Source organism: Triturus cristatus, chromosome 4_1, assembly GCF_964204655.1.
Source record: "Triturus cristatus chromosome 4_1, aTriCri1.1, whole genome shotgun sequence".
In the NCBI taxonomy this organism is placed as follows: Eukaryota; Metazoa; Chordata; class Amphibia; order Caudata; family Salamandridae; genus Triturus; species Triturus cristatus.
In genome coordinates, this window is record NC_140585.1 from 1343815631 (window position 1) to 1343829555 (window position 13925).

Consider the following 13925-nt stretch of genomic DNA (forward strand, 5'->3'; position numbering starts at 1 on the left):
CTATTTTCCTCCTCCGCATCCTTCTAGAGAGGAAGAGAGGCTCCACCGTCTGGATCCAAAACTTGCGCTCTCCTTTTACCTGAATCACACACAACAGTTCCGGGTGGATGACCAGCTCTTTGTTGGCTTCGTTGGCACCAAGAAAGGTCGGGCCGTACACAAGTGGACTATCTCCCGATGGGTGGTCTTGTGTATTAAAGCCTTCGCTAGGGGGGCTGCACTCCCATTCCACCAGGGCGATGGCTGCCACTACGCCATTGGGATGTGGTGTCCCCTTACAAGACATCTGTCAGGCAGCTACGTGGGATTGCTGCACACTTTCACTAAGCATTACTGCCTGGACAGCCAAGTCCGGAGAGACAGGTTCTTTGGCCGTTCTGTTCTCCGTGACTTCCTGGTGTAATCTTGGTTCACAGACCCACCACCGGGGTTGGTATTACTGGGGTATCTATTCTAAGGTAAGGAATCTGTCACTATCACTTCGGTAATGATATATCTGTAAGAAACATTGATAGATTCCTTACCGCCTCACCCATCCTCCCCGTTCTGCGAACTGATTTCTAGGGTTAAGGTCATCCCTTTCAGGGCCCTAGTTTCAAGGCACCAGTGGTCAGTATCTTGCATGACTCTGCGTTCCTGGCGCGGAAAGTCGTGTACAAAGCATGGGAGTTAAATTTAGAAGATCAGGCTTGCATCACCAAAATCATACATGTTCACTGGGAAGATGGAGACCAAGGCATTATGCAATTTTCTTGTTGAATGTCTGGCCTGAAATGGATTTCTGTGAGGCAGCCAGAACTAGCCCCAGGAACACTTTATTGAATGGGAGCAAGCATTCTGAAATTGTAGAGGACAGTTGAGGAATTTGTCACAAAGTAGGACTTTATCCCTTAAGACCCTTGAGACAAGGAGTCAAAAAGACTTTAAGGGCAATGTGTGCTAAAAGCATAGCTGTGGGCAGAATGAACTCCACATGCCTTCTTCGTCATTACATCCTTGTTCCGTGAGAATTGGTGAAAATGGCGGTAATCGGCATTCCTGCACGAAGAAGCTGTTCTTGAACCAGATCAGCAATGGATTGGAGGCCTCCAATCAGATATTGAAGTCCCGCCTGCAATCTGCTGAGTCAGTGGCTCAATTCTTGGCATGATTAGTAGCTGACACAGTGGTTCTGTCAGATTAATTCTCTCTATTCATCCTTCTGATAAAATCCACGTCAGCAACTCTTCTCCTCTGCCCAATGACAATATCGTACGCATGCACCATGCACATAAAATGCAATATAGCCATTTAATTGAAAGCAAAATATAATGCCTCGAATTTACAACATAGCTGGATTGTGTGCACCATTCGCAGTGCAAAACAAGTGATTTTGGTGAAAGTAATGTGTGTGAACATTGCAGTATATACAAGAGAAATTGATTCATCTTTGTCTGACTTTGAGTATAAAAAGTTAAATATAGATAACTTGTCTTCAGGGCATTGGGAACAAACACCATGCCTCAATAATTACATAGCTGGAAAATTTAATACGTTAAATTATACCTACAGTCTTTAAAGGGAAGCACTATTCTTGTTTGCAATTTCAGGAAAATTGCTTCTGTTGCATCAGGTTTGTGGTCCAGGAATTCTCCCTAGTGATTGCCCTTGCACATTTAGAAACATGAAGATACTTTGGCTTTTAATATCATTTAGCTTTTTGATGCCTATATAAACACAGTTATAATGTTCTGATTGTCCTGTCATTAGATCTCACTCTTCTCATTACTTTTGATTCTCATAGCTCTCGTCCTAAAGCCACAATGTTCCACCTTTGGATTAGTAAAGCTAAAATAGCACATCAATTTCTTAACACAATACAGTTCACCAGTTATCAGTTGTTCATGAAGTATCATATTATTAACAATTGAAACTTTTATCAGGAGTATGACGAAGAATGGGCTAAGAAAATACAAAATGAAAAGTTTCGTTGGCATAACTCTCAGTGGCTGGAGATGGTGGAGAGTCGCCAGTCAGATGAAAGTGAGCAGTATCTATATGGGGATGATCCCATTGAACCATATATCCACGAAGGAGACATTCTGGAACGCCCTGACCTTTTCTACAACGCAGGTAAGATTGGTCATATGTCCATCTATTATTTGATGAATGTTTTAATATAGTTAAACACTGTATTTTATAGTTATTGGTTTGTTTTATGCAGCAATAACTTGCAGCTTTACCTCCACTTTCCTGCTTTAGACTCGCCTAATGCTTTAGAAACAGGCACACTCCTCTATTACAGATTAGCAGGCCTGTCTCTTGAGTAGCATGTGATGTCAGTCCACATTCTGTCCTCTATAGCATGCTGATAGTTGAGAGTTCAGTCCTTCCTCTGAAGGTAGTTTTGGTCTGATCACTAACTAGCTGTTCAGGGAAGGATTTCTTGAATGCAGTTGATTTAAAAAGTGTTTTGAAAGAGAGGAGTTTGGACAAGACCCTAAGAAGAATCTTCTGCACATGATGTTTAGGGTCAGCACCTAGCAGTGCATAGGATATCGCCAGCAGTTTCTTACCATGACAAATCTTAGTTTTTGTGTTTAGGGATTCTTCATCTTGTGACCTTTGTCCATTGTTTCTGTGATCACTAAGGAACTGTTATCCATTTGATAATGGGGAAACGTCTGGTACTGAAGGTAACCTTGGACTTCTTCTCTGGATAGATGATATTGCTCCTTGGTCAGAGGACATCTATCTGTACTTGTGAAAGAGTCAACTCTCTATTTCGGGACCTCAATCTTTGTTTTGGGAGAGGATTCCTCTGGGCTCCTAAACCTGAAAACCCCAAACAGACAGTAGAGATTTGCAAACCATGGACCTCTGTGGTAATGAGGAATCCATTACATTGGATCCTGTAAAGAAGGTACCACATATAGATGTTTCTAACACAGAACCTCACAGAGTAGGACCAGAACACTCTGGGGTAGATAGGGGAGTTAAATCCTCCAAGAATTGAGTCCCGTTATTGTAGGAGAGTAGGGTCTGCTTCCTATGGTCACCCCCACTTTTTGCTTTTGCTTCACTGGTTTTCGACTTAGATGTGACTGTGGGCCTGCTAATCAGACCCACAGCCCAGCTGTTCTCTCTCTAAATTCATACTATGTACTTTAGGTACATAACCCAATTGGTAAGGATCACCTTATAGCGCCCTGTACAGTGTACCTTAGGTACCCAGGGCATGGGTGTACCCTAGGCCTACCAGGGGCTGCAGCATGTATTATGCCACCCCTGGCTAGCCTCCCATCATGACACAACTGGCTGATCACTCAGCTGGGGCAAGGTCGTGTAATCACCCCTTGCTTAGGTATAGTATTCCTATACCTACCTTATATATAGACACATGGGTAACCTTTCAGTCACTCCTATGGCAGGCCTTAACAATCCTGGAGGCAGAGTGCTTGGTAACATGTGAGATGGTGCTCTAGCATGAGCTGAGCCTGTCTGCAGCTTTCGGAACCATGTCCTTATAGCTGTTCTATGATATCGCCTACCATATACTCTTAAAGTGCCTTATAATCCTCGCGGTTATGGTAACTATGGTTTGGCTTTATCAAAACATGTCGTGTAAGGTGTCTAACACTTTGGAATACTACCCCCACCCCATTTCTAGCGATGAGGATAGTATTCCCCCCTTCTAGAGGGAGAAGACATGTTGAAGACCTACTACCCGGTTAAAGTTAACCAGAGCCCCAGCATCACAAAATGGATGCTGCTGCCACAGACTCAAGTCTGACCTCCTGCTGCTGGGAGTCCTTCCAGCGAGCGAGGCTTGGACAATAGGTTTCCTGCCTTGGGAGGTGCTAGCACCACCCTAGACAGGGCTTAGTGTATTGGGGCAGGGAGGGATGAAAGAAACGAGACACTGCCTGGGGCACACAAGGTGTCCCATGCATAGTCGGATCAAACCGGTGCTGGGGCACTCCAGCCCCAGTCCTGGCGCGAATCTGGACAAAGGGAAGGGGGTATAACCACCCCCCTCCCTGGTCCCACCCATAGGAGGGACCCAGCAGGTAACCCCGCCCCCCAGATTAGTATAAGAGTGGGAGCTGAGTCCCTAGGACTTTGGATTATCCTGAAGTGAAACTAGACACAAAACTCTGGACCTTCGACCTTCGACGACAAGAAGACTGAAGAATCTCCCTTGTGGCCAAGGAGTGGCCACCCTGTGCAAACAGGCACCAACAAGCGATCTGCCGTTTGCTTTGCCCAAGTTGTACGAGGAACCGACTGCAGAGCCCGACCAGCGCCTTGACCTCCAGACTTCTCTGACCCTGATCCATATCCACAGCCAAGCTGAGATCCGTGGAGGCGACACGAGACGTGGGACCGGCTACCTGGGAAAATTGGCGAGTAGCTTCCAGCGCAGCTTCTGAGGCATCCTCGAAATTGTGCTCTGGGGATTGAGAAGCCCCAACCCTGAGCACCATCTGCACCGAAGATCAGCCCTCCACACTCCACGAGTTCTGCGTGGGGCCCTTCTGCATTTTCCTGCTCGACGCGTCTGTCCGGTTGCTTGCCCGTTGGCTAGTAGCCTCAGTGACGACGAACCCTTAACTGTTCACCGCTGGTTTGGCTCCTCCAGACTGGCCCTTGCTTCCCTGTTAAAGAGAAGCACCTCAGACCTTCCTGGTCTGCACCTGAAGCGAATTTCCATTTCCGCATGGGTTGCCTTTGCCAAGGCTTGTTGACTCCAATCGGGACGTCGACTCCGCCAGCAGCAAGATCCTTCGTGGGACTGCTCGTACCCTGGTTCTGGTCGTCCTCGACACCTCCTGGTCCACGCAGCTGCAGAGACAAGCTTCAAGACATCACCTGTGTTCTGCACGACATCGCCTGGTTCCTTCCTGGTTCCACACGGTCACTGACTAATGACCCAGACTTTGTCCCCTCTGCTTGCAGGTGTTCTTCCTTCAAGATCTACCCTTGGATCCACCGGACATCTTCCTCCTGGCCGCCTGCCAGCATCTTTTCTTCAGGCATCCATAGGATCCAGCGACGACACCCGACACATCTTCACACCTATACACCCGTCTCCTGTGGGTGAGGTAACGCGAGTACTCCGGTGCTCCAGTGGATATTGACTATCCAAGTGTCTAAGTCTCTAGTTGCTTCCTCCTAGTTACTTCGGAAGTGTCCTTATTCTTCCTATTTCTAATTGCTACATTCCCGCTGACTTTATTGTAACCCGCGTGTGTGTTTCCACACTGCACACGCTTCCCGAGGGCCTCCCACTTCCTAACTATTGGTAGTGTAGTGTAGCCCCAGCGATTCCCTAGGCCCTAGGCCTACTCCCTGTTCGTGACGTGGTACTTATACCACTTTCTTAATATATGGTTTGCATGGCCCCTGGGCCTAACTGTATTTCTCCTGTGTAACTTAACATATGCTACTTAAGAAATTGTGGTGCTTAGACCTCTGAACTCATAAAGAGTGCTGAGGGTATATGTTAGAATAAATACATTCTAATTTTATATATATCTGGTGTGGTGTCCTTTCATTTGGTATTCAAGGGATTATAATGGTACAACAGCTGGCTTCACATGCCATACAGAGTTTAGCCTAAGACTGCTCTTGTCCATGCTACCACTAGGATAGCTGGTCTATAAGGTTGACTTTACAACCAATCACCATAAGGGTTGTTTGGACTGATACAAGGTGTACACTAGAACTAGTGACATCATATATTAGGCCAACTTCTCACAGTTATCAAATCTGTTGTGCCAGTGTTTTGGTAGGGCCAGTGTGGATGCACTGAGCATCCCAAAACATCTGCATCCTATTACTGTTCCACATACTATGCATTTCAGGGGATGGAGAGTAAGGTTCTTAAAATGAGTTCTGAAGGATATTTCTGATCGCAGATTTCTCGCCTTATGAATAGCTCCAAGCAGTGGGCTGGATCCAGACAACTCTTCACGTATGCTCTTGTACTCCATTAGGTATGCCATACGGCTATGCAGTGACTACCTGCTGCTCTGTTAGTGACAGAGCGGAGCCACATACAAGCACCACCCCTGTGCGCCAACGTCAGTTCCTCTGATTCCGTGCCCTTTGACGTGGACCTGGAGCTCTGCCTCCTTGTTGGTCCAACGACTTCCAAATTCTGTCACATTGTGTTGGGTAACAATGGTTTCACCAACAAAGACGATGTAAGTTGTGTGAAGACTTCAGGCTACAGATGTCAGTCACGGACGCACTTGATGTCTGCCTCTGGTGCTAGGGCTCTGTGCACAACTCTTAGTTAAGCGACAAGTGTGCCCCCATGTACCTAAAGTGCATCTGAGATTGGGATGCAAAACTCTGTCACTGAGCTCAAAAAGAAGTGAAGGACTCGGACATTGTCCTGTTACTGCAGTATTGGAGCTTTCATAGATTCACATGCCTGAATCATTCCCCGTCGTCGAGATGGGAGTCCCCGGTATATAAAAAAGCAATGCTTAGATAAGTACAAAACAGAAAAAGAGGCCTGGGCCCATTTCCATTTTGCAACCCATAAATCTCGTTATGTAAAAGAGACCAAAGTTTTCTATGAACCAATCAGAACCTCTCACCCTCTAGAACACTCCTGAGAGAACCTTTTGCCTTTCAGATTTTCTACCGCACGTTGTGCTAGGGAGTCTCCTTTGAGCTCTGCTCAAAATCTTCTCTTTCTACTTGAGAGTTGGAACTTTGTTCTGTGGATTTCATCTGATTTTATAATCTTTATTGCTGCCTACTAGTCCATTCTTCTGAGAAGGACTGGAAAGGAGAAAAAGGGTTTATTTAGAGCCTGTGCCTCTTGTTCCAAGAAGAGGATCTACACTGACAACCCTCATGCTGATTGTATTTACTGTCTTTATCTGGACCATCAAGCTAAAGACTGTAAGGTATGTCGTACCTTTTCAAGTAAAACCCTGAGGGAACGTGAAGGGCGCCTTTTGATATGGCTTCAAAAGCTAAAGGCCAGAAAAGAGGTTATGTCCAGTGATAGTGATGAGGCATCCTCTTCATCTAGATCTCAAAAGAGAAAGAAATCTCCTCATGCTCATTCCTCAGAGGAACGCCCTGTGAAGGCCCACAAAAAGATCACTCAAGGGTTTTCTGGGTGCAGTCCCTCAAAATCTCCTCAAGCTAAAGAAAAGGAGAGTAAGGGGCATTCTTCGGGGAAAAACGTACAAAAAAGACCAGTTCTGAGCCGTCAAAATCACCCCCTCAAATTAAGCAATCCTTCAGGAAGCCTTCCTCAATGCCTCCTGAGGTAAAATCAGCAAAAACTGCATCGTCGACGACAAAGATTGAGGTAAAGTTAATACCGAAGAAGCCTTCACTGCCTGTGACGGTTGGCTCTCCGTCGAGGACGGTTTTGACGCCGATAGCATCGACGACGGCGTCGACGGCGACTTCATCAATGACGACAATAGCTTCGGCGATGGGATCGTCGGCGACAACGACGACAGGATCGACGACGTCGACGGCAACGACGACGGTAACTACGTCGACAACGACGGATAAGGTATTGAGGTTGGTGTCTACGGCTGCATCGACAACGATGGTGTCGTCGGCGATCTCGTCGACGCGCTAGTCAACGAGGGAAAAACACCAGAAAAGCTGGAAGTTGCCAGGAAGAGGCGGATTACGCCAGAAATCACCTCACCAAGCAAGATTACACCTCTTGTGCCATCACACCTGCTAGAAGAGCAGGATTCAGAGGAGGAGGAGGATGAAGGCCCCTTTGGCTACCTGAGTAGCCCGTCACAATTGCATGTAAAGTGCTAGGAGGATGACTTTGAGGAGGAATACGGAGAATATCAATATCCTCCACAACAACTTTTTCGCCAGGGCTACCAGAAGGACATGGTTGGCATGCTGTCTTCCTTAATGATGGATCTGTAGTTTATGCTGGCAGACTACAGAAAGAGGTTTCCACCAACTCCGGCCTCTCAAGAGGTGCCGTTAGCTGCTCCGCGCCCACTCTCCATTCCTACTACTCCAGTTAGAAGCCGGGAGTTACTGCCAGAGCCCTAGCCTAGATAACCACAGCCAATACCTCAGCAGGATCCAGTCACCACGGATGATGACCAAGAGGTGGGAGAGATAACGGACCCTAACAAGGAATGGGATGATTACCTTTTTCCATCGCCGCCTTCTCCCTCTCCAGTGCCTATTGATTCTCCGCCGGAGGACATCGGCGGGTTTCATAATTTAATCGAAAGAGCTGCGAAGAGGTTTGAACTTCCGATGTCAACTACCCAGACGGAGTGTTTCATGCATGATTTCAAGGAGCCATACCAAAATCAGTTCGTGCTATTCCGATCGTTAGCCATGTTTGGGAAGACGGCCTGAAGGTAATGCATACACTGGCGACAGTCACACCGGTACTCGCCAGGCTGGAGAAGAAATATAAAGCTCCTTTGGACGCTCCAGCTTGTTTAGTGGGCCATCCCAAACCGGACTTTGTTAAATCCCAGGCGGCTCAACAGAAATAAAAAAAATCCGTCGGCTCCTATTACAACGCCTCCTGACAGAGAGGGTAGGCACTTGGATAATGCAGGAAAAAGGTTGTCTTCCATGTCTGCTCTTCTAGTTAAAGCCGCGAATGCCCTAGCCATTCTGGGCAGGTACAATAGGCAAATGTAGTGTGACCTGACACCTTACATAGACCTGATTCCCGAGGATAGTAGACAAGAGGTCAAAAAGATCCTTCAGGAGGGAGAAAGGGCTTCGACTGAAGTCATTGATTGCGCGATGGACATCGCGACCACGGCCTTCAGATCGCTGGGATGGGGTGGCAGTGTTACGCCGTTAAGGATGGCTGAGGGCAACAGCTTTCAGACCGAAGGTCCAGAATAAGATCTTGGATCTTCCCTTCGATGGGGAAGCCTTGTTTGGGAAAAATGTGGATGACGCGCTTCAAAGTATCAAGAAGGATACAGATACCGCGAAGGCCCTAGGAACACTGCATTTCCTGGAAGGTGCCCTTTCGAGGGGCAGGGATAGAGGCCAAACATCATATAGAGGAGGATACCAACAGGGCAGATACCCCTCTTACTCAACATCTTATCAGCCATACCGTCAAGAGTACGGTCAACGACAGGCAGGGGGCTATATAAGATCGGCCCCTAGAGGAAGAGGAGGTCGTCAAGGAAAGGACAATTCCAGAAGACAATGACAACCTTCAGGATCCGGCTATATATATATCCCTCTCCTTCCACAAGTTCCCCTGGGTGGAAGAATTTTGTATCATCTTCATCATTGCCAGAAAATAACTACGGACCGATGGGTCCTCAATATAATACAATTCGGACATTCTCTAGAGTTCCTTCAAATCTCTGCGGTGCTTTTCGTAGCGAGTGGCGATCAAGGTACACCTTTCCGCCCATACCATTCCGAAAAAGATCAGGAAAGACCAGGGCCAAGTTATTCCTGTGTCTCCAGACTGGGCGAGGAGAGTCTGGTATCCAGAGCTTTTGAAAATGAACATTGATCCTTCGATCAGGCTGCCCATTCGGAAGGCCCTTCTGTCGCAGCAGCAGGGGAGGGATTTCCACCCGAAACTGTCAACTCTTTGCCTCCATGCGTCACGATTGGGTGGCGACAGTTGATATCTTGTGACCTTCCTCCTGAAGTCCGTAATGTTATTCTGGTGGCCAGGCGGCCCTCCACTAAGACGGTATATGCCTGCTGTTGGCAGAAATTTGTATTATACTGTGCAGAAAGGTCTACTGATCCTCTTTCTGCTTCTCTTTCTACTGTCCTTTTGATCTGAAAGAAACACGTTATAGATTCCTTACCTTAGAATTACCCCCAGGCTTTAGACTGAATCTGGAAAGATTTTTCGTCAGCAGTACCTCTGTGCGTCGGTCGGAAGGTGGCGTCGGTCGGCTCCGAGTTCGTCGTCGGCAGCGTGGTTGTTGGGATGACGTCTCCGCAGCTACTTGGACGCCGCCCTCGCGCGCTGACGTCAGTTCTTTCTTTATCCGCGCCAGCCAGCGCAGATCCGGGAAGAGCGGTACTTCGGTCATTTTTTGACTCACTTTTTCTCGACTATTGTAGACGTCTTGTTTCGGGTCTTCGACTCCGAACAGGTGCACGAGGGATGCCCGGTTTCAAGGCCAGAGGTTCCTGTAACCGACTGATGTCTTGTGCCTCTTTTGCCTGGAGCATGACCATGACCCCAAGTCGTGCTAGGACTGTCAGTTGTTGACGCCGAAGGCTTTGCGGGATCGATCCCGAAAGCTGCTTGAACGACGGCAGTCATCTCCGCGCCTTTCGAGGTCCCGGTCAACAGGGAGGTCGAGGGACCGGTCGCAGAGCCATCATCAGTCCGGCTCGAAGTCTCTGCACTCTGGGTCGGGTAAGTCGTAGCATAAGAAGAAGTCGAAGAAGCATCGTCGCTCTTCGCCTTCCCCTCGTCGGTTGGCCGACTTAATGAGGCGCGCGGGTGGTGCCACTCCCGCTGCTCCGTTCGCAGAGCCTGAAGGGTTGACTCCGGGCATCCCTCCCTGTGAGAAGTTGGCCTGGCATATGCTGTCCACTAGTTATAGTGTGCACCTTACGCCAGTCAAAACAACCCTTATTGATGATAGGTTTAAAGACCACCTTTATTGAAAGCTATCCTAGTGGTAGCTATGGAGAGCAGCCTCAGGCTAAGTCTTGAAGGAGTGTAAAGCAGCTTGGTTTACCAAATTAAATTACTAAATGGAAGGAGAACCACACGAGGTGTATATATATAAAATATGTTTTTATTTCTAAACACGCTCTACTAACCTCTTTATCAAGTTAGAGAAAAAGGTACACAATAATACAGTTCTAAAACGACAGTAAATAGCACAATATACAATGGGCCCTAGGGGCGGACTAAACCATATATTATGAAAGTGGTACAAGAACCACGATTTGACTAGACACAGTGCCTAGAGCATGTAGACCCACGCGGGACGCGTGCAGTGTGAGAAGACAGGCGCGAGCCCTGTACTATTCTATGGGAAAGTCGCGGTTGGAATTTTAGAAGTTAAAGACACTTAGGAGAGGACTTTGAGAAAACCCCTTTAGTCTTAGGGGATTTTAGGGCCAGCACCCACGGGACCACCGGAGTACTCAAGTTACCTTACCCAGGGAAGCCGGGTGCATAGGTGTCAAATGGTGTCGGGAATTGTTGTTGATTTCAATGGGGATCTGCTGCAAAGTGCTGCTGCCGGGAAGGAGAGAAATGTCTGGTGTGATCCAAGCCTGGATCGAATATCAGAAGAACCTGAAAGCAGAGGGGATAGAGTCTGGGTCACTTGCCAGTTACCAGGGGCACGATAGACGAATGCCACGAGGACCAGGAGGCGTCAATGACGACCAGGAGCTGGATTTGAGCTGTCCCCCGAAGGATGTAGAGTGCTGCGGTTTGGGTGCCTGGATTGGACCCAACCAGCCTTGGTAACAGCAACCCACGCAGGAAGAGAAAAGATGCTACGGTGCGGACCAGCAAGGTCCTGGGGACTCCAAGCGATGGAGAGTCAGGGCACGTCTGGAGCAACCAGGTAAGCCCAATTAGAAGTAAAGTTGCCTTCACAGAGACCCACCAGATGACGGACTAGGGACCGCGAAGGGACCTCGAGAGAAAACACAAAGGCCCAGCTCACGGAACACTTGTGGAGTGTAGGTGGGCAATCTTCGGTGCAAATCCTGCTCGGGGTCAGGGCTACAAGTAACCCAAAGCTCAGCTGCAGGAGTCGCTGGAAAGCTGATGCTTCTGCAAATGGTCACGGTGTCCAGGGGTACGGGTTGCACGGTCCTCTACGAGGGATACAGGCCTCAGAATTGCTGAGTGCGCAGATCGACCTCAGGGACCACGGAAACCCACCTCCTGTGTTGCAAAATTCTTCGGAGTCCGGCGGGAGCTTCGGTGATGCAAACCGGACAGATGCGTCTTTGGTTCCTGCCAAGCAGGGGAGTAACTCCTTTACTCCAAGGGAGATTCTTCAGTCATCTACTTAACTGTAGAGTGTCAAAGTTCCAGGATTCAGTATCAGAATTTCGTCCAGGTGTAAATTAAAGTCCTGTAGTCACTGCTTCTTTATTCCCAAGGAAGGGGTTGGACATACTCTGAGGACCCACCTATGGGAGGGCCAGGAAACAGGGGTGGCTACACCCATTTCCTTTGTCCAGTTACTCGCCAGAGCAGGAGCTGGTAGCCCCTGCAACCGGTTTGAACTGGACTATGCACAGGGACACCAAATGTGCCCCCAGTGCTGAACTTCAAAGCACTCTTGGAGTGCACCCACCCAGCCCCAATACACTAAAACCTGTCTGGGAGGTGGTGACACCTCCCTGTGACAGGAAGCCTATTGTCCAGGCCTCCCCTGCCGGAGTTTCGTCCAGCAGCAGGAGGGCAGATGTGAGAAGTTGGCCTGGCATATGCTGGTCACTAGTTATAGTGCCCACCTTGCACCAGTCCAAATCGACTCTTATGGTAGATAGGTTTAAGACCACCTTTTAAAGAAAGCTATCCTAGTGGTAGCTGTGGAGAGCAGCCTCCAGGCTAAGTCTCAGAGGAGTGTAAAGCAGCTTGTTTTACCTTATAATCTCTTGTATTTATTTCTAGACACACTCTACTAATCTCTTTATGAGATTAGAAGTCAGGAACACATTCAAATATCAACGTTTCACAATTAGTTAAGCACAAATATGGCTGGGGCCCTAGGGGCGTACCAGACCATATACTAAAAAAGAGGTTTAGGAAAGTCGACACTAGGGCACCGGAGTGCACGAGTTACCTCACCCAGGGAAGCCGGGTGCATCGGTGTCTTTTGGTGTCGGGTTGCGTCGCTGTTTTCTATGGAAGCCAAAGAAGATTTGCAGGGACAGTGTTCACAGTCACTTGCCAGTGACCCGGGGCCAAGAAGATGGATGCCCACGGATGTCGGGTGATTTCAGGTGATCAAGGGTGTTTTGACTCTTCGCTCACGAGGTCCAGGAGAGATCGACTATGACCAGCAGCTGGATTCGGAGTGTCCCACCACGTCTGCAGCTGATGGCGGTGTCGGCAGCCGGATTGGAGCCAACACACCTTGGCAAAAGCAAGTCTCGTGTAGAGTGAAGAAAGTCGATGGTGCAGACCAGCAAGGTCTGAGGGACTTACCCAGCGAGGGTAAGTGAGGGCTGGCCTGGAGCAACCAGGGGAACCCTTTGAGTCGATAATGTCTTCGGGGGACCCACTTGCCAACAGGCAAGGGATTGCGAAGACGCCTCTTGAGGAAATGCTTCACAGGAGCCCACGGTCACTCGGGACGTGGTAGGCCTCTGCTACAAAACCTGCTGGAGGCTTGGGCCACAAATGGTCCAAAGCACAAGTTCGTAGAACGTCGTGAAGGGGTTGCACTCGACAAAAGTGCACGGTTCCCAGGTATTGCAGTTCCTCGTCACTCGTGGGGCCCGGACGCCACAGCTTCGCTGGGGACTCAAAATGGCCGATGAGAGGTCAGGAAATGCGCTTCTGGGGCTGCAGGGACTTCGGACTCCGGCGGGAGCGGGAAAGTTTGCAACCGTTGTTTCAAGTTTTGGTGTCACTCCTTGACTCCAAAGGAGATTCTTCCGTCTTCCAAAGGTAGTGGAACGTCGAAGGACCAGGATTCTTCTTGTAAAGCGTCGTCCAGGGGTTATCTGATTTGCAATGGCAAGGATTCCCTAACTTGTACTGCAAGGAAGGGAGGGACTAGCTCTATGACCACTCCTCTGGGAGAGTCGGGGGGGGGGGGTGGTTACACCCACTTCCCTTTGTCCAGTTTCGCGTCAGAACCGGTTTGAGCTGGCATATGCACAGAGGAGCCTACTGCTCCCCCAGTGCAGGACTTCAAAGCACCCAGCTCCAATACACTAAATCCTGTCTGGAAGGTGGTGACACCTCCCTGTGACAGGAT

The 13925-nt window shown here is 48.7% G+C and overlaps 1 protein-coding gene across 1 annotated transcript in view; it reads left to right on the top strand.

Moving 5' to 3' along the window:
- The window catches only part of KIFAP3 (kinesin associated protein 3), a 1322278-nt gene that overhangs the window by 1118997 nt on the left and 189356 nt on the right, over window positions 1–13925 (top strand). The window contains exon 18 of the mRNA XM_085654829.1: window positions 1923–2112. Within this exon, the coding sequence (XP_085510955.1) occupies window positions 1923–2112 (190 nt within the window). The remainder of the gene's footprint in view (window positions 1–1922; window positions 2113–13925) is intronic.